A 20705-nucleotide genomic window follows, 5' to 3' on the forward strand; every position below is an offset into this window, starting at 1 on the left:
CGAAGCCAGCCGCACTGGCTTAAGAGACCCTGTTTCCAAATAAAAATATAAAAATAGGTCTGGGAGTGTAGCCTGGAGGTAGAAGGGTTTCCAGGAACCCCAGTACCACCAAAAAAAAAAAGGTCCATATATTCATAAATATATTGACGGCAATCACTAAGCCAAACATGAGAAGGAGGGAGGGGAGGGAATGGGTGGGAATTGGGGAAGGGCTAAATGAGTGATGTGTGCATATATGCCTAGCATCTTGGACCCTAGTAAGATGTATACTAAAATGCACCAATAAAGAAAAATAACAAAAAATCACCAAAACATCTGTTTTCTGTCCTTTGTAATAATCGTGCAGGGATCGTTGCACACTCAAAGGTGGGCTGATGGTGCACAGAGAGCCTCAAGGACCAAGAGCAGAGATGACGCAAAGCGTGTCTTTGCCTGCGCGTCAGCAGTGATTTGAAAGCGAGTGCTTGGACTTGACAGGTCCCGCGGGGCGGGACCTTAGAAAAGGAGGAGACTGCTGGGCCATATCGCGAGAGGGGCGGAGTTTCCACGCGTAACTCCGCCCACAAGATGTAAACTTTAAAAGGAAGGGCATTTCCCTTCCAGCGTCTGAGGAGCTCAGAGGTCTTCAGGAGCGGTCCAGCTCCTATCTCCGGGGGAGACCGCATTAAAATTCTTTTTCTTCTTGGCGCACCGGTCTTTCTCGCCTTTTTTATTGCACCTAAAAACCTAACAGGACTCTCAACTCACTTTGATTTGCTGAGGTTATCTTTGGAGAAAACAAATGAAATGGTGACCGTTGCTTCTTTTAGACACGAGGGATTGATCTGATCTTTGGGCCCCATCACCACTCCATGTATGGAGACCTTGTCTGGATGCACTTTTTGTTGCAGGGGATAGGTTGGGGGAGAAAGGTGTGTGGTGTGAAATAATCCCCCCACCACCACCAGACACACAGAGACAAACAGAAAAACTGTGGATTCTTGTCCTAAGCTAAGAATAAATATTCATCGCTTGGACAGCTGCTGCAGATTTAAAGAAGTTTATTAAAAAGATAGGAATATAGAGATAGTTACAGCCCTGTGCCGGAGCAGGCACAGGGGGGCAATTCGAACGAAAATGCCAACGAACTCCAGTTTACTGAATTTTTATCCTGTCTAAGTCCAGCAGGTCCCTCTGATTTTGGAGATCATGTTACCCCTTATCTCCAACCCCGGCTTCTGCTTCTGTTATCTCTCCAGCCGAATTTATGGCCTAAAGGGGGAGACATCTCTGTCTCCAAACACAGGCCCAGATTTATGGCCGGAGGGGGAGGCATCTCTGTCTCCAGACACAGGCTTTTACCTTTCGTCTTCTCCCCCAAAATGTGTTAAATTGTTCTTAGGAATGCAAGGACATGTTAGCTTAACCCTGGCTTTCTTAGTAAAGAAGACATATTTCAAGATTGGACATCTTTCCCAGTATTGACACATTAATACATTTTAAACTCTCTTCCCAATACCAGTACACTTTTCACAGAAATTCAGTTTTAGCACCAGCACAACTATCGATGCCACCGGCTAAAAAAGACAGAGGGGGCTTGTCTTTTAGGTTGTGGTACCTAGTTGTTTGTAAGCTGGCATCCTTTAAAAAGAAACAATGGCGCCTAACACGATGCAGCAATCAACTGCACTTCGGGGTTTCAGCCAAGAAAATTCCTGGCAAAATAAAAGCCGTCGTCAGCAAAGGCCTGGAAAACAGAGCAAGCCGCTGTCCCAGGTGCCTCCACGAAGCTTGGAGCTGTAAGAGGCAGGAGCCCGGGCACTCCTGTCACTCCGAGGCTCTCCCACCACTGCTTCTGAAAGAGGAAGGGTTTTGCTTCAGCCAGGTGGAGAGAGAGAAAAGAGGAACTCAGCACGGAGCCCCACTGAGCTTAGGGAGGCGCAGGGAGGGGCGTGGGGCACTCAAAGATGACAGCACTTTCCTCTTCCTTCCTCTTTTCCTTCTTTAACACATTTTTTCTTTAGCCTCTTGCAGCTGATTGATCCATTTTCTTCTATTTTATTTCATCTTTCTCAGCTCAATAGTGCCTTTCCCTGAGCCGTTTAAACCCCTTCAGGCCCTTCTGCAAAGTGTTTGGCTTCCTGTCTCCTTCCTCCTCTCTTCTGTGAATATCATTAGAGCCGTCTCGCTCCCGGCCTGTGCCTGTGATTACACTCACCCCTCCCCAGCCCTCCGCCTATCTTCATCCTCCTCCTGAGGCAGGCGAGGAGGCCTCCTGGCGCTAGTCCCTCTTTTTCTTCTGTTCCCATGAAGTGGTTTTCTTCCTGAAGAGATTGGAAGGAGTGTGCTTGCTGCTGGCCTCTCCAGGTCTCCTTTCATCTGGAGGCGAGCCGCTGCCGCAGGAGCCTCACTTTCTGCCCATAATTCCCCAGAGCGTGCTCCTGGCCAGCAGCACAGAATCAGCAGAGACATCCCAGACCTACTGCGTCAGAATCTGCATTTTAACAAGCCCCGCACATCTCCCCGGTGCATTTTGACGTCTGAGACGTGTTGCCATGAGTCATAAAGTTTGGAGGAGAGGCAGCTGACAGTGGACCTCGAGGTCGGGAGGCTTTCCTGAAGGGGAGGTGGACATTTGGAAAAGAGGTGTGATGCTAATGGGGGCCAGAAGGAAGCGGCTGATGCCACAGCAGGACCAGAGAGGGGCCTGCGAGTGTTGAGCAGCTCACAGGCCTGGGCAGCCGGGAAGAGGTGCAGCGAGAGTCCTACGTCTAAGCTGGGCGTGGTGGCGCACGCTTGTAATCCCACAGTTTGGGAGGCTGAGACAGGAGGATTGCGTAAGTTTGAAGTCAGCCTCAACAACTTAGTGAGGCCCTTTGCAACTCAGTGAGACCCTGTTTCAAAATAAAGAATAAAATAGGGCTGGGGGTTTAGCTCAGAGGTAGAATGCCTCTGGGTTTCATCCCCAGTGCCACCAAAAAAAAATTAAAAATAAAAAAAATAAAGGAGTCCCACATCTGTTGGAGAATTCTCTACTCCCATCAGTATGTAAAGCCAAGAAGCATGCTTCCGAGAGCTCAGGGACAAAGATGTCGGTAGTGTTAAGCCTTGGAGGTTCAAATAATGGACCCAAGTCTTTAGCCAGGACAGCGCTGGGCACTCCACACCTGCCCCCTCACTCCTTGCTGACAGGAAGGGGTGGAATTGGGAAGTCATTGGGGAAATTATAAGTTGGGAAGTCATAAGGGCTTTGTGAAATTCTCTCTCTCTCTCTCTCTCTCTCTCTCTCTCTCTCTCACACACACACACACACACACACACACACACACACACACACACACATCTCTCTCATCTCTCTGTATCTAAGTTGGGCCAGTCTCTGGATGTTTTGTCTGGCTCCCATGTTCTGCGGGTAACATATGGATAACTAAGTCTCTCCAGAGTCTTCCTGCCAGATGGCCTCAGAATTCTATTTAGTATTGCAGGACACCCAAAGGACCCTGATTTATACAGGAGAAGGGAGAACAGGATGCCATACAGTATAATTATAATACTGTTAATAATTATATCAGAAACAAAACACAACATAAAATGATTATCTTGAAAGGTCAAAGAAAAAAAGAAGAAAAGCTAGGTAACTTCTCAGACACTAAGATCTAAGATCACATTTGAATCTACATTTTTCTTTGCTATATGACTTGAAAAATAAAGAAAGGCATCTGGGTTACATAAGACAAAATATTACCATGTCTATGGTTCTCAATTTTCAAACCCAAGGGGAAAAATCTCTTAGAATCAGGGGTCCCTGAGCATTCCAGGACAAAACAGGTTCTCTCCAGAACAAGTAGTTTAAACACATCGACAAACACAGAATCCTCCCAATCCTGGCAGCTTCCTCGTCTGGATCTGTGGGAATGTGCATTTCTCAGTCTTGTGGAGGCAAAGTCAACCAGGCCACCCTCACAGGGCCTAGGGAGGGTCCAGGGGGCTGAGGAACCGTGCTCAGTACACAGAGGGCTTGGGTCCTCCTCACAGACCCTTCTCCAAGCAGGGATCCAACCTTGCTGCCACCTTTGCTCTTTCATCTAGAATGTTCTCTACTCGCTAGGTTCCGTGAGCAGAAAGGCCTCATCTCTCAAAGCTCTGGGGCCTACACAGATCCCCCAGCTGGCTTCTCTTACTGGGGATGGGGTTGAGCATGGGTCTGCAATCCCACATTATCTGCTAAGCTAGTCCAATGGAGGGGAGACTTTTGAAGTTAGTGGAGGCTCCTCTCACTGTCTGGCCCAACTTTGGACTTTCAGAACTCTAAAGAACTAGAACCCCTACATAACTGACAAAGACAGGTCACTGGAAGCTCTCTCCATCAGACAGGGGCAGAAGACATGTGACCCTAGGCCCTGTCTGGCTAGGAGGGGGCTCTGCGGAGCACTCCCATGTGCCCCAGGGCATGGGGCCTCTAACAACTACACTATGGTGGACGTAGCATCTTTAGGGTGCAGGGGATTGGTCCCCTGCCCTCCAGGGCCATTGTTCTTCCTGCCCAAGGAGACACAGAGGTCTCCACAAATGAATAATCAGAACTGTCCCACCCCAGGCTGCTCTGACCAGAACAGCTACGAGGTTGGTTGGGGTCAACTGCATAAATGTGGTCTCATAAGGACTACACAAGGTATCAGAGTCTGCCCCGAGGCCTACAGAGACATTTTCAACCATTAGTGAGATGGTATTTGCTGTTGAGAAGTTTGGAATATAGAGGAATGAATTTGGGGGCCATTTCCTCCTATGAACCTGGAACTCTGTTCGTTATCAGAGAGTGGAGGTGGTTCTTCAAGTGTGAATTAGTACGCTGGTACAGTGCACAGCGGGCCAGGAAACAGAGGGACTCTCAGTATGTGACGGATGGGTCGACTGATCCACCTCGACGCACAGCTGCTTTGAATCAGTGTTGCCACCAGTGCTGGCCTGCGCTCCAGTCCCCTCCCTGGGACTGGGCAAAGACGTTCTGAGAACCCGTTTCCAATCGTGCCCCTTTCCCTGTACAACCACCCACATGAAACTCATGTATCTGCAGCAAGAAAGGGTTCTGTGTGAAACTTAAAGCAAGAGGGTCCTTACATGAAGCACGTCGGCACTTGGCTGCAGTAAGTTCCGAGATCTCAGCTCTTGCATCCGTCTGTTGTTTGCTTTATACTGTTCTTCCACAATCTTTCTGCAAATTTAAAGCAAATGCAGAAAAGTAACCACAAATTGCTAAAGCCATGTCTGCATCATACAGGTAAGTAAAATCCCTGCTCCAGCAGGCGGACTGGGATGCTGGGCAGCCAGGACACTGGGTCTCTACCCCATGGAGCTGTACACACACGCGCACACACACGCACACACACACACACACACACACACACACACACACACACACACACACTGCTCCTTATTTATCCTTAGACTCCCCAGGTGCAGAAGAAGAGACCGTATCTATCCCTGTACATTACGAGTGTGAAATGGAGGGTATCCCAATGCCTAAAACAGTCCAAAGCGCCATGTGTGATGGGGATGCCAGTAATCTCAGCACTAATAACTCATAAAAATGTTTTTCAGATGAACAAAGCTGTAAGCACATAAACAGGAAAAATAAGAGGTCCAGAGCAGAGCATTTAAGAAAAAGTATATGGGAGCCACTGTGGAAGGGAACTTTTCTACAGACACATTTTCTTTGTTTCCTTACTGTGGGAGAGTTGAGTTTAACAGATCTGCTACTAAACTGCAAGAAAGATTTAAGTTCTTAAGATTACTTTGTGCTAGTTTACACTTTGATTTTTTGGGTGTATCAGGGGGGTACTGGAGATTGAACCCAGGGACATTGTACCTCTGAACTACAGACATCATCATCATCATCGTCATCATCATTATTGTTATTATTATTGTTATTATTATTATTATTTTGTTTTGAAACAGGGTCTTGCTATGTTGCTCAAAGTCTTGCTCAGTAGCTCAGGCTGATCGTGAACCTGCAACCCTCCTATCCTAGCCTCCCACGAGCTGGGATTACTGGCATCCCCATCACACATGGCGCTACACTTAGATTTTTTTGACCAGTCACTGAACATCCTTCTAGTCAAATTCTGTCTCTAAAATAGACACATTATAAACCTTCTGAATAAGTTTTCTACCTAAAATTCCACGCTCCTTCTTGACTCCTAGAAACAAAGATCAAAAGTCCAATACAATTAACTCATAAAATCAAAAACAAATTTTATGTAAAGATCATTGCTTTGAGGTGTGAAAAATATTAGTTGTGTTATGTGGAGGATTTCTGACTTTCTTTTGTCTATAAAAAGCTTTAATCTGAATAATTTATAATAGCCATGTAATTTATACTATGCATGTAAATTATTAAATTTGCCTTTTAAATATATTCCTATCAGAGCTTTAATTTTCCTTTTGCCCTCAACCAATGATACGAACCATGGTGCCATGGATATATTAACATCTTTTTAAATGTTTTATACAAATTTGGGACTATGGATTGACTCAGTGGCTTGAGTAATTTATGTAAATGTATTTTTCCAGTAAGCCCACACTCATTGTTGTGGTATTTTATAGCAACCTGTGCTGGATCCTAGGAGCAGATTGTGTGCAATCTCCCCAACTTCACATTCAGCGACATCACACTGGTGGCCTGCGATTGGCCACAGAGGGAGCATTTATACCACAGAAACCAGGTACCTCCTAGTCCACAGCTGCTCATTAGATGTTGACCAAGTACAGCACTGGGCTTGGATACAAGCCTTTTTCCATATATGATATTAAAGGCAACATGTTTTAAAGGAAAATAGTCTAAATAGATTCTTAATTTGGTTCGTCGTGATATTCTTTCTAAGCACAAGAATGCTTCCAAATCATGTTTCCGAGACGCTGACATGGTTACAACATGGGCAGACTTGCTCACTGGGTCTCTTACGGCCCTCTAGAGCTTGGTTGGGGTGCCAAGATACCAAAAAATAGGCAAAGGAAGAAAGAAGCCAAACCAGAAAACTAAATGACCTACCAAATGAAATCGTCTGAAAACTGAGAGTTTGGGGATCTTTGAAATTCCAATCTTTGTACATGTATCTTTTTCATTTTTATTAAGGTTTAATCGACAAATGCCATCTTGACAGTTTACAACATGATGCTTTGGCATGTGTGTACATCGTGAAATGGTGAGAACCAGTCAAGTAGCATGCCCGTCACCTCACATACGTATCTCTTTTTGTGGCAAGAACATTTGAGACCTACCCTCGGAGAAATTTTCAAATACATAATGCCTTACTATTAGTTACCATGATATGCAATAGACCTCTAGAACTAATTCTTCTTGACTAAATGAAACTGTGTACCCTCTGTCTAACACCTCAGGGTCCAGCCCCTGACCCTGGTACCCACCATTTCATTCTCCACTCTAGGAGCTCCATACTTTTAGATTCTACATGTAAGTGCAGAATCATATAAGATCAGATAGTATTTGTCTTTCTATTCCTGGCTTAATTAACTAGCTTCATATCTTCTAGATTCATTCATGATGTTGAAAATGATGGTGTCTTCTTCCTTCCTCTTCCTCTTCCTCCTCCTCCTTCTTCTTCTTTCTCCTTTTACATCTTCTTCCTCCTCCTCTTCCTTCTTCTCCTCCTTCTTCTTCTTTCTCCTCCTTTTCCATCTTCCTCCTCCTCCTTCTTCTCCTCCTTTTCCTTCTCCTGTTTGTTCTCCTTCTCCTCCTTCTTCATGCTGGGAATTGAATCCAAAGGCTTCTACCTCTGAGCCACAACCCCAATCATATTTTATTTTTTTAGTTTGAAACAGGGTCTAAGTTGTAGAGGGCTTCTCTACATTGCTGGGGTGGGCTGAAAACCTGGGATTCTCCTGACTCAGCCTCCCAAGAACTGGGATTACAGGTGGGTGCCATGCCTGGCTGAGATTTCCTTCTTTTTAAAGGCTTAGTAGAATTCCACCATTGGGCTATAATACATTTTCTTTGATGGACACTTAGGTCGGCTCTATATCTTGGCTACTATGAATTATTCTGCAAATAACATAGGCGTGCAGACAACTCTTCACCATCTGTGATCACTTCTTCTAGGAATAAACTCAGAAGTAGGACTGACAGATCATAAGGAAACTCTATGTTTAGTTTTTAGATAAAACTCCATACTGTTTTCCATAATGAATAGATCAACTTATAATCCCACCAACAGTGAACAGAGTTCTCATTCTCCACATCCTGGCCAACACTTGAAATTATACTCTGCTGTTTAATACTCCCACTACTAGTGGTTACCAGAATTATTGCCCTGAACAGAGATTTCTAATAGCTTCAGTTGACAGAACTGAGTGGCTTCCTTTTGACTTCCTTCCTGAAGCTAATGGTTTCCTGCTGGCAAAATCTCTTCTCCCTATAGACGAGCTTGGTTTACTCATAGCAGGAACATAACAAGCATCTGAGGAGTGAGGCTGAGACAGCACCGGCGTCTTCACAGCCCCTTGCTTGGGTCTGGATTGGAAAGTGTCAGAACCAGTGACGATTTATTTAGAGTCTGTGTTTTCATCACAAACACAGGGTCTTTAAATAGTGTGGAGAAAGACCAGGAGAATAGTGGAAGGGGACTGGGAGAAGGAGGTAGGAAAGAGAAAAAGGAGTACTGAGGAAGGAATAACCTTAAATAATACTATGGCAACATATGAAGGCCTTGCTACCAATCTCACTAACCTGTACGAGGAGAGGGAGTGGGCAGGGACGTGGAGGAGCGAGAGGCTGCACGCACGCACGTCTGTACTACATTGAACCTCAATAGAATGTATAATTGCGATGTGCTAATAAAAATTTATAAAAAATCTCCCTCATTTTCTATCTTTCCCTACACACAAAACAGAAAGCCTTATATAAATAGCGCTTGGCATCCCACCTAAAGCTCAATGGTCATCTTTTGACTTAATGAGTGAATAAATCAACAAAATCCTCACATGCACGCTGGTGTTTCTTGCTTTTCTTGAAATCCCTTGACAGCCCTGGCTGTCAGTGTAGGGCCTGGGTGACCACTGGGAAGGCAGCTTACAAGGGGACCATGAGGAAGGTGGCTTACTTCGGGGGATCACGGAGAAGGTAGCTTATTTCAGGGGACCATGAGGAAGGTGGCTTACTTTGGGGGACCACAGGAAGACAGCTTACTTCAGGGGACCACAAGGGAGGCAGCTTACTTCAGCTTCTTGGCCCTCTCATCGCCTGCCTGGAGCTTCCTCAGCCGCATCCTCTCTCTCGGGGTCATTCTCTGCACCTCGGACAGCGCCCGCAGACTCTGCAAGTGGACCTTTTTTTGCCTACAAATAATATAGATTTCCCACATGCATACAGGCTCAGAAAAATTAAACAAATATTTTACAGACGTATCATTATACCAGTGAGAGAGGGCGTCTCGAGGCACCAGGCAAAAACTAATAAACTTTGGGTAGGTAATGAGCCAACCAGGACTGCAGCTAATTGGCAATATTTTTCAAATTAGATTTTTGTTTAAAAGCAAATTATGTCCTTTCCAGATTTCTGCTCATTTCACTGCCTATGACTGGATTTCACAATGTAAGACAAATTAGGATCTTGGCCATTAGAAAGTAAAGAGACCGGCAGAGCAATGGAACCATATGGATAAGAACGCCATCTTTGGAGTCAGGCAGGGTTGGGGTTCCACCTCTGCCATTCGTTATTAGCTCAGGAGTCTTGGACACCAAACTGAACCTCATCTTTCCCATCTGTAAAGAGTGGAGTACTATACACACAATGCCTGTTATGTAAAAAGTATTCCAAAATGATAATATCATAACAGCTACACTTTACTGATCATATCTGACATGCTAGGCTTAATGCAGTTATACTGTATAGTGCACAGTATAGCAGTTAATCACACACGTTAATAGCGCTCTCTGAGTTTAAATACTAGCTCTCAGGTTACTAGATGCCCTGGAGAAAGTTTTTTAACCTTGCAAAGACTACAAAATATTATCGTTCTATTTCATAGAGTGGCTCTACATTTACATGAGCTAATTCATGTAATGTGGTCCTATCCGAGCCAAATATTAGGTCATTATGTCCCAAAATGTTAGCTATATTATTACTTAAGAGCTTTTTCTTTAGTTAAAGAAACGAGCTCACATTAATCAAGTGTTGAAAGTTCTGTAACATAATTCTCAATGACATTTGCTTCTGCTCCTAATTTGATTAGGGTTCAATGTCGCAGAATGCCTTTTGCACTCAGCTCCTTCCTTTAAAAACACAATAAGAGAACATTTTAATGGCTGTTGTAGGCGGTTATCCCTCTGGAATATCGTGCAGAGAAAACTTCCAAGGGATGTACAGTTTTTCAGAAATACACTATATACAATGTGCTTGTAAAACCAATAACATTGCCTTAAAAATAGCCACAGATCTTAAAAATAAAAGTGACTAATCGAAATCAACATTTCCTAGAGTGAAATACCTCCAAAACAACTGAATACTAGAACATCGGTAATTGTAAACAGTGTCAGTTTAACACTTTTAACTGTAAACAGTATAAACTGTCTCACAACCGCAGGTGCAAAATGGTAACTAAAATCAGTTCAATATTTTTAAAATAATACATCTTTTATTGTCACATATCCAGCTAATAAAGTAAAATGTGAAATTCCAAACTTTTGGGGAAAAACTCAAGGGAACACCTGAGAATTCTGAGAATTTTCCCTTCAAGTTCAATGTGCTTTATCTGGCGATCATCATGCATCAGGCCACAGATAGACTAGGGAAAGAAGTGAAGTTGTCTGGTTGGAGATGACCTGACCCGTCGTAGAGAACATCCCTCAGAAAAATACCCTCAACCAGAAGATTTCTAGACTCAACAAATTTCAAAAAGCCAGATCAAAATCAATGTATGGAAAATAACTTTGCTCTATACCAATAACAAACATGCTAAAAAATGAAGAAAAAATTCTATTCACACTAGCCTCAAAAAATAAATTGCTTAGGAAAAATCTAACCAAGGAAACAAAAGACTTCTGGAAATAAGATTACAGAACCCTGAAGAAAGAGATTGAAGAAGACCTTCGAAGATGGAAAAACCTTCTATGCTCTTGAATAGGCAGAATAAGTATTGTCAAAATGGTCATTCTACCAAAAGCTTCAATGCGATCCCAATCAAAATATCAATGCCATCATTCACAGAACTAAGAACAAAACAAAAATATTACTAAAATTCATATGAAAGAAAAAAATAACCAGAATAGCCAGAACAATTCTGAACATTAAGAACCATGCATCACAATACCTGATTTTAAATTATACTACAGAACCCTGGGCGTGGTGGCGCACGCTTGTGATCCCTGCATTTGGGAGGCGGAGACAGGAGGATCGCGCAGGTTCGAAGCCAGCCGCGCTGGCTTAAGAGACCCTGTTTCCAAAAATTAAAAAAATAGGTCTGGGAGTGTAGCCCAGAGGTAGAAGGGCTTCCAGGAACCCCATACCACCACCAAAAAAATTATACTATAGAGCAATAGTAATAAAAACAATATATTGGCATAAAAACAGGCTCATAGACGAGTGCAATAGAAGAGAAGATACAGATACCGATTCTCACACTCACAGATGCCAAAAACATCTGCTAGAGAAAAGAGAGACTTCTCCATAAATGGTGTTGGGAAAACTAGAAAGGCAAGTACAGAAGAAAGAAACCAGACCACTGTCTCTCACTCGCACAAAAGTAAACTCAAAACGGGTTAAAGACTTAGAAATCATACCAAAAATATGAAATAACCAGAAGAAAACTGTGTACCAACTTTCTAACATACAGACACTGGCCGAGACTTCCTCAGTGAGACGTGTAAAGATCGGGAAATGAAGCCGAACACCAATGCAATGGATGGCATCAAGCTAAAAAGCTTCTGTGTAGCAGAGGAAGCAGTCAGGCATGTGAAGAGATCTCTAAATGGGAGAGACCCGCTGGCAGCTACTCCTCTGAGAGGGGACTAACACCTAGAATACACAAAGAACTACAAAATTAACCCCCAAAAACAAATGACCCAATTAATAAACGAGCAATTGAACTGAGTAGACACTTCTCAAAAAGGACAGATACAATGCCCAACAAATATATAAAAAACTGCTCAACATCACTAGCAAGCAGGGAAAGGCAGATCAAAAGCACATGAGATTCTAGCTAGCTCTAGTTGGAATAGGAATCACAAAGACCACAAACAATAATCAATGCTGGGAGAAGGTGAGGGGAGAGGCACACTGTGTGCTGCTGGTGGGACTGTAAGTTAGAGCAGCCGATGTGGGGACCAGCATGGAGATTCTCCAAAAGACTAGAAACAGAACCACCTGACAACCCAGGTATATCACTCCTGAGTATCATTCCAAAAGAACTAAAATTACAATACTATAGTAACACACGAAGACGCGTGTTAATAGCAGCACAATTCTTAAGATCCAAGCTGTGGAACCAACCTAGGTGTCTCAACAGATGGTGGATGAGGAAAATGTGGTACCCCCATTATTATAATCTTATTCAAAGCCACGTGTGGCGATATGCACCTGTAACCTCAGTACATGGGAGGCAGAGACAGGAGCATCGCAGGTTTGAGGACAGCCTCAGCAACTGAATGAGGCTCTCAGCAACCGAGTGAGACGCTCTTTCCAAATAGGTAAAATGGGTTTGGGGTTGTGGCTCTGAGGTAGAATGCCTCTGGGTTCAACTCCTAGTACCACAAAAATAAAAGAAGAAGAATCTTATTCAACCACAGAGAAGAGCAAAATTATTTCATTTGCAAGAAATGGATGAAAGTAGAAAACATCACACTAGGTGAGATCAGCCAGACCCAGGAAGTCATGAGCCACATGTCTAGAGAGAAAACAGGAAATGGGACTTCGTGAAAATGAGGAGAAAGGCCAGTAGAATGGTGGGAGGGGGTCGGGAGAGGGAGAAGATGAGGGGAAAAGAAGGCATGAGGAAGGACACAGAGCAAATAAAGTTATGTCTGTACATGAATGTATCAGTACAGCCTGAGCAGCACGCTCGGAGAGGCAGCAGCAGGGTGGCGGGTGGGTGGGCTGCAGAGGGAAACACAGCACAAGATGCCCTGCCCACGCGTGGACATCAGCTCTGAATATCACTGCGATGTACAGATACAATGCACCCGCTGAAACACTAGAGGGGAAAGAGCTGGATGTCTTTGATGGATCGGTTTCCTTAGTTTGAGTATAAGGATAAAAACAAACACGGCACAGTCGAGAAACCACTGGTGTGGGAACTAAGGAAATACATTTGGCCATTTGGCCTTGAAGACCAACCTCTTAAGCACCTGCCCGCCACACACACGCACGCACGCACGCTGCCTTACATGCTGCTGGGGGGGGGGGTCTGCTGTCCTTTTGGGGTCTTCAGAAGACTAAAGAGATTCCCTTCGTCAATGTTATCTATTTCGTCTTTGAAAGCAGTGTTCTGTGGAGTCGAGCACCACCACCTGCACGGTCGCACACGGCTCTTCTGAATGAACCGAGTGTTCTGGGTTCCGCCAAGTCACGGCACCAGCAATTTTAATGAGGAGAAAGAGAAGCTACACCAAAAAACAATCCTGGTTCTTTGGGAAACACACTATCTGTGGTTCTCCTGTGAGAGGATGTATATTTCGAGGAAGTAAATTTTGGCTTAGTTGCAACTGTCCCAGATCTGCCCAATATTCTCCTCCAGGAGATAATCTGCCAGTTCTCATTAAATAAACAACAGATGAGAGCCACTCTGCTTATGATGGAAGGCTCATTAGCACAGATATTACTAAACGTCTAGGACATTAATTTATCTACACACTTACGAGGCAACTGCAGAGCCACCCCGCAGATCCGTGAGCCTTGAGGTGGTTTAAATTTTTATGGTTTCAATTTGCTGCCCCCTGGGGCAAATGGATTTGGAATGCCACGCTGCTGAGGCTCCTGAATTTCTTGGCAAGACTTGAGTGGATTTTAGGAAGCTCCATGCCGTCTGTGTAACACTAATAGATTTTTTAAAGACAAATGCATTTAACATTTACACTGGGTGGGCTTTTAACAACAAGCAATTACTTACATGGCGTTAATTATATAGGCAGCCTCTTTCTGACAGTCCAAATTCTTGTCTTCCAGTGTTATTTCTGAATATTTACTCATCAGGTGCTGCGGGTTGAAGCGGAGAGAAAAAAATAACTGACAAATCTCAAAGATCCCTCTTAGCAATGAAAGAGCATAAAACTACCACATGTGTTTCCTGACTTGAGGTATTATTATTATCATTATTATTATCAGCGCTAGGGATGAGTCCAGGGGCATTCTACTTCTGAGATACATCTCCAGCCCTATTTTCTATTTTTTTTTAATTTTGAAACAGGGTCTCACTAAGTTACTGAGGGCCTCACTAAGTTGTTGAGGCTGGCCTCAAACTTGTGACCCTCTTCTCTCAGCCTCCCAAGTACTGGGATTACAGATGTGAACCACTGCACCCAGACATGGTAACAGTTTTTTGTACTATAAAGGGTTATATAACATTACAGGAATGCCGGGCATGGTGACACATGCCTGCAATCCCAGTACTTGGGAGGCTGAGACAGGAGAGTTGCAGGTTTGAGGCCAGCACATGGAAACTTGGAAAGGCCACGAATTTTTATTTCAAAATGAAAAATTAAAAAAGGGCTGGGTGTTTAGCTCAGAGGTAGAACATCCCTGGGTTCATTCCGTAGGACACACACACGCACACACACGCACACACACACGGAACCTCCCTTCTCTGTCTACCTTCAGCGAACACAGCCTACTTGAGGGATTCTGTACTAGCTACTCCTGGTGATGGAACACTGCCTCTCCTGTTCCTGGCTCGGCTGGCTGCTTCTCATGGCTCCCTCTCCTTCAGTGACTACCAGAGCCTCCCCCGCCCTTAGTTTTACAGAATCCTGCTAACTTTCTTTGTAGTGCTTGTGACTGTTCATTGGCTCACCTGTTTTCTAAAGTGTTGAGTTCTCTCACCAGCAATCGAGCTTCCAAAGAAGCCATCCCTGTCGCTTGCATTTTGCTCCCCCATGCAGCACAGAGCTCGGCACTCAGGAGTGAATGAAGGACGACACCTGACTGTCTGCTTCCTTTGGACTGAACACTTGGCCGAAAGGAAAAGGCGCGCGCACGCACACACGCACACACACACATACATACACACATGCACACACATACACACACACGCACACACATACACACACACGCACACACACACACGCACGCACACACACACTTTGGAAGGTGGATGCCTGCTTTGTGGTTTCTATGAAAGCTATCCACCAGATCAGAGAAGACCTGCCTGGAGGATTAGTACTGCAAAAGCCTGAGAAGTTAAAAATGAGAAAAGCTTGCGGGGAGACCGTCTGCTTCTTCCTCACCACCTGAGGCACATTCTCTACATCAAATCTTCTAATCCACAGGACACGTAAAAATAATCTCATTTAATCAATAAAAAGTGGTATTGAGTGATATAATAAACAAGTGAGGTAATAAATGTTCCAGGAGACCCCATATTTTGGTATTACTGTTCATACATTCTTGTCCAAGCAGGGCTAACTCTGTGTGTGTGTGTGTGTGTGTGTGTGTGTGTGTGTGTGTGTGTGTGTGTGTGTTACTGGAGATTGAACCCAGGGGCATTTTACCTACAAGACACATCTCCAGTCCTATTTCCTTTGTTCTTTATTTTGAAACAAGGTCTCACTAGGCTGCAGAGGGCCTCACTAAGTAGCTGGGGCTGGCCACGAACCTGTGGTCCTCCCGTCTAAGCCTCCTAAGTGATGGGATTACAAGCCTGCGCCACCATGCCTGGCTGAGCAGGGCTGAATTTTTAAGGAGCTGAGGTAAGCTCTGTCAGTTTAAGAGCCACAGTGAGCTTAGGCAGACTATCAGAGCCCTCATGTCCTACTCCGAGCTCCACCAGGATGCCGGGCATGTGCCCCCTTTGCAAAGAAATTGTCCTAACATTTCTCTCAGCTTCTTTTCAATCTTGTTTCTTCTTTCTGACTGATTCTCAATGCATCTTATTTTCACAGTATGCCCTTAAGTCGTAGACTGCGCATATAAATGCTAAAGTTATTTTTCAGTTCTCTCTCTCTCTCTCTCTCTCTCTCTCTCTCTCTCTCTCTCCCTCCCTCCCTCCCTTTCTCTCTCTCTCTCTCTCTTATCTCTCTCTCTTCTCTCTCTCTCTCTCTCTCTCTCTCTCTCTCTCTCTCTCTCTGTACTGGGTATGGAGCCCAGGGGCATTCCACCTCCAAGCTACACCTCCAGCCCTATTTTTTATTTTTATTTTGAAACCGGATCTCACTCAGTTGCCAAGGGCCTCACTAAGTAGCAGCTGAGGCTGTCCTCGAACCACAGTCCTGTCTCAGCCTCCCAGATCCTGAGATTCCAAGCATGTGCCACCGCACCCGGCTCCCTTCTCTTTACCTGTAGCTGCTCAGCAATGTAAGGGACTTTTAAAATTTCCACGGCAGATGGTCTCAATGAAGGATTTTTGTTCAACATGCTGCAATGTCCAAAGAAAATTATTTTTCAAACGAGTCAAAATGTATGTTCATTTAAACAAAATGGCATTATCTACAACAGTTTCTATGGCAACAGGTCTGTTTCCGTACCTTTCCATGACGGCGTTGAGTTCCTTTGGGTATCGCTCAGGGAGTGAAGGTGTGTCACCTTCAACAATTTTTAAAACAACAGACAAGAAATTGGAGCCAGTGAATGCATGATTCATACAACACATCTCATATAAAATACATGCCAGTGACCTGAAGACAAAATCAAAGAATTTAAATAAGGAAAAATATCCTATTTAAAAATTTGTTCACCATGCAAAACCCCAGAGGCACTGAGGCTTTGGCTACAAAGACCTAACATATGTTTCACTTGCTTGTCTTAAAAGTACAGCTTCATACTGTTGATTTCCCCACTCAAAGTATGTGTACAAAAAAATCTCCCAAACAGACAAAAAAGGTAAAAGAATAAAGCACAAAGGGAAGTGTGAATGACTGCTTTTTCCAGAGAACAAACCAAAATTTAGGAAGATGTCTGTGCATACTAAGGTACTAAGGAGTCTAAAATAGTTGATCAATGTAGTAAGGAATTTTTGAATTAGCCTCTATGAAGAAAAATATAATTAGATATTGTCTTCCTAAAGTATTTTTGATAATGCTACGTATACAAAATGAAATTTTAATTTATTAGCCTAGCTTTCCCTTTACTGTGTACCTGTACCTTCTAAAACAGAAATTAGCATCCTTTACTAGTTCTCTGAATATAATCTATTTACAAGTGTGGTGGGAGAGCTACATTAAAATGTATAATTCCTTCTCAAGGGGCATGAAATGGAATATTAAAATTCTACCTCCATCCAACACTGATTTGGGTAAACCATATAAGTCAGTAACCTCTTAAACAGCAGATTTTTTTCCCAATAGCTCTACAACCCAAAGAAAAACAAGAGATAAATTTCTTCTTGAGTTTATTATTAAATAATAACTGTCCTTCTCCTAAAGGTTATTTTTATCTTATAAGCATTATGAATTATATAACTGGCCTGGTTTACCTTTTCATGTTAGTTGCTAGAGAGATTAGAAAAAAATTTATGATTGACCTTATATGTTACACTCTTAAAGTTCATTAACTCTCTAGTAACTGTTTCCAAAGATACTCAAGTGAATAAAATGCTAGATAAAGAATTAAACATGATTATAAGAAAGGCTCAATAAACTCCAACAGAATACATAAACAACAACATGAATTAAGGTAGATAATGTGAGAGGGGAATGAAAAAGTCAATAAAGCATTGGAAAAAGAACCAAATTGTGAAAATGAAAAGCTCAGTAAGTAAGATTAACACTCAGTCCAAGCTGAGAAGGGGGTGTTGCGTGCCTTTAATCCCAGTGCGTGGGAGGCTGAGACAGGAGAACTGTAGGTTCAAGGCAGCCTCGGCGACTTAGTGAGACCTTGCTCAAAATAAAAAATAAAATCGGTCTTCAAATGCAGCCTGACAGTAGAATGCCTCTGGGTTCAACCTTCAGTATCCAAAGAAATAAGCAAACAAACAAAAAAACAAAACCTTTAGTCCACACAAAGGGACCAGATCAGCTAGAAGAATGTTGAGACGTGAAGACAGGCTGCTGAAGTATCACATTCAGAGAGTAACTGAGAAAAGAAACGAAGAGAATACACAAGATCGCTGAGATTCCAGTAAAAGGCAAAATATACATAACTGGAATAGATCAGTGAGAACTATGAGCTGAAAGCACAGAAAACCTACTCAGAGAATAACAGAAAATCTCCCAAATCTTAGAAAAGGCACAGACAATCCAAGGACAGTAAGAGGCACTTAGAGCCTCAAATACACATGACCATTAAAAAATACTGTCCACAGCACATTACAGCTAAACTCCCCAAGTACAGAACAAAGAAAGTATATAAAAAGGCTCAAGAGAGAAGTGCCGAGTCACTTGTAAAAGCAAATCAATATAATAACAGCAGATTTTTCAGAAGAAACTCCAAAGGCCAGGAGAGCATGGAATGATGTATTTTAGGCCCTGAAAGAAAACAACGGCCAGCCTACATCCAGCAACGTAACCCTTCAGAATCAAAGGACGGATAAGGACGCTCCAAGCTAAATGTAAATGGAAGGAATTCATGACCACTGGGGCAGCATTATGGAAGATACTTACTACACCCAGAAGAGGAAACAAGATAAATATAATTTTGAGAACACAAGGATAAAAAGATCTCCCTAGATGAGTAGATAAGCAAATGAGAATTAAAAGTCAAACATGATTAGTTCAGTAAAACATCAGAATGCTAACATGAAGAAGGAAGAGAGCAACAAACATAGATTATTCAAAACAACAACACAAATGTATTCAAAACAACAACCAAAAAATACAAAAATGGCATGAACGAGAACATACCTTTTAACAATAACCTTGAATGTAAATTGTCTTAATTCTCAAAAAAAAAAAAAAAGACTGGCTGACTGAATTTAAAAAAAACAACCAACACTATGCTTCCTACAAGAAACTCACCTCACCTGCAAAGATTAAAAGTGAAAATGATGAAGAATAATGTTCCAAACATAACAAAGTAGACTATAAGCAAAAAATAGACAAAATCAGACGTGACAAGGAAGGTGACTATGTATTGATAAAGGAACAATCCATCAAAAAGGCATAACAATTATAATATACACATGCATCAAGCATTAGAGCACCCAACTTTATAAAACAAAGACTACTAAATGTGAAGGGGAAGACAGGTCCCAGTACAGTTCATAGTGAAGGACCTCAGTAACTCCTCTCACCAACAGATGCACCACTCAGACCACACACGCAAAAATCAATAAAGAAACATCAAAGTTAGAGTACACTATAGATCAAATGGACTGACCAGGCAGCTACATAATATTTCACCCCACAGCTGCAGAGTATGCATTCTTTTTTATCGGCACGTGAAACTTTTTATCATGTATTAGGCCACAAAGCAAGTGTTTGTTCCATTATCTTTTCAATACCGCTACCAAGATGCCCACCAAGAACAATTTGTAAAATTATAACAAACAGTAAGCTTATTGGCGAAATACTGAATGATTATGATTTTCTTCCAAGATAGGAATTAAGATAAGGATGTTTATACCACATCCATTTAGCATGTAATGAAGGTGATACCCAGTACAGTTAAGACCAGACGTTTAAAAAAAAAAACTATGAAAATTAGAAGACATTAAACTGTCACTAATGTTATCAACATAATTGCATACATAAAATTTTATGAACTGTTAGAATTAACAAGTGAACAAGAACACATAATCAAAGTTGTTCCAACAACCTTTGTAATAGCAAAAATCTAGAAGCATCTAATTCCCATTAAAAGTGAGATATGTAAATAAATTATTATATATTAACCCAATGGAATTTAAAAAATAATTAACAAGTGAATTTAGCAAGGTTGCTAGATACAAAGGCATTTCCTTTCTATAAACCTGGCACATTTTTTAAGAAAAAATATCATTAGGAGAATAAGAAGTAAGTCACAGAGAGGAAGAAGAATCTGTGATTTGAATATCTACCAAAGACTGGTAACTAGTCTACGTAAAAAATTAACTAATTAATCAAAACCCTTACAAAACATTAAAAAAATAAGGGAACATAGTAGAGAAATGGGCAAAGAATTATACAGAAACTTAACGTTCAAAAACCATGAGAAGATTCTCAGCATTATTAGTCATCAGAGAAATACAAATAAAAACTACAGTATAATAATATACATATTTCTTAGAATGGCTAAAATAAAAACAGACAATACCAAGTTAGTATCTGTTATACTATGAAGAAAATGTTCCCAGAAGAAAGATTCTATATATTGTTATTAGTAAAGATAATAATCAGAGCCAAATATTTCAACCTGTGTTCAGAATATGCAAAATATTTGCATTAGAAACTGTAACAGTAGTATGAATACAGTGCACCAATAAAAAATTAAAAAAAGAAACTGTAACAATATGTAGACATTTTTCACAAAAAGTTTATAATTCAAATATCAAGAGTTTATCTTCACAGAATAGTACACCTAAGGGAGTTGAAAGATTTGCTAATTCTAAACTCTCATTCTTTTTTTTTTCTTTTTGTGGTACTAGGGATTG

General features: G+C 42.2%; 1 protein-coding gene across 1 annotated transcript in view; it reads right to left on the reverse strand.

The window, feature by feature from the left end:
* Window positions 1-20705, reverse strand: part of NEK11 (NIMA related kinase 11) — a gene marked incomplete at both ends in the record, with an annotated part of 215264 nt that overhangs the window by 129975 nt on the left and 64584 nt on the right. Inside the window, 5 exons of the mRNA XM_080696621.1 lie at window positions 5098-5191; window positions 9211-9330; window positions 14097-14182; window positions 16478-16556; window positions 16666-16815. Of these exons, the coding sequence (XP_080552747.1) occupies window positions 5098-5191; window positions 9211-9330; window positions 14097-14182; window positions 16478-16556; window positions 16666-16815 (529 nt within the window). The remainder of the gene's footprint in view (window positions 1-5097; window positions 5192-9210; window positions 9331-14096; window positions 14183-16477; window positions 16557-16665; window positions 16816-20705) is intronic.

The sequence above is a fragment of the Muscardinus avellanarius genome, assembly GCF_963383645.1.
Source record: "Muscardinus avellanarius genome assembly, chromosome: 5".
Taxonomy (NCBI): Eukaryota; Metazoa; Chordata; class Mammalia; order Rodentia; family Gliridae; genus Muscardinus; species Muscardinus avellanarius.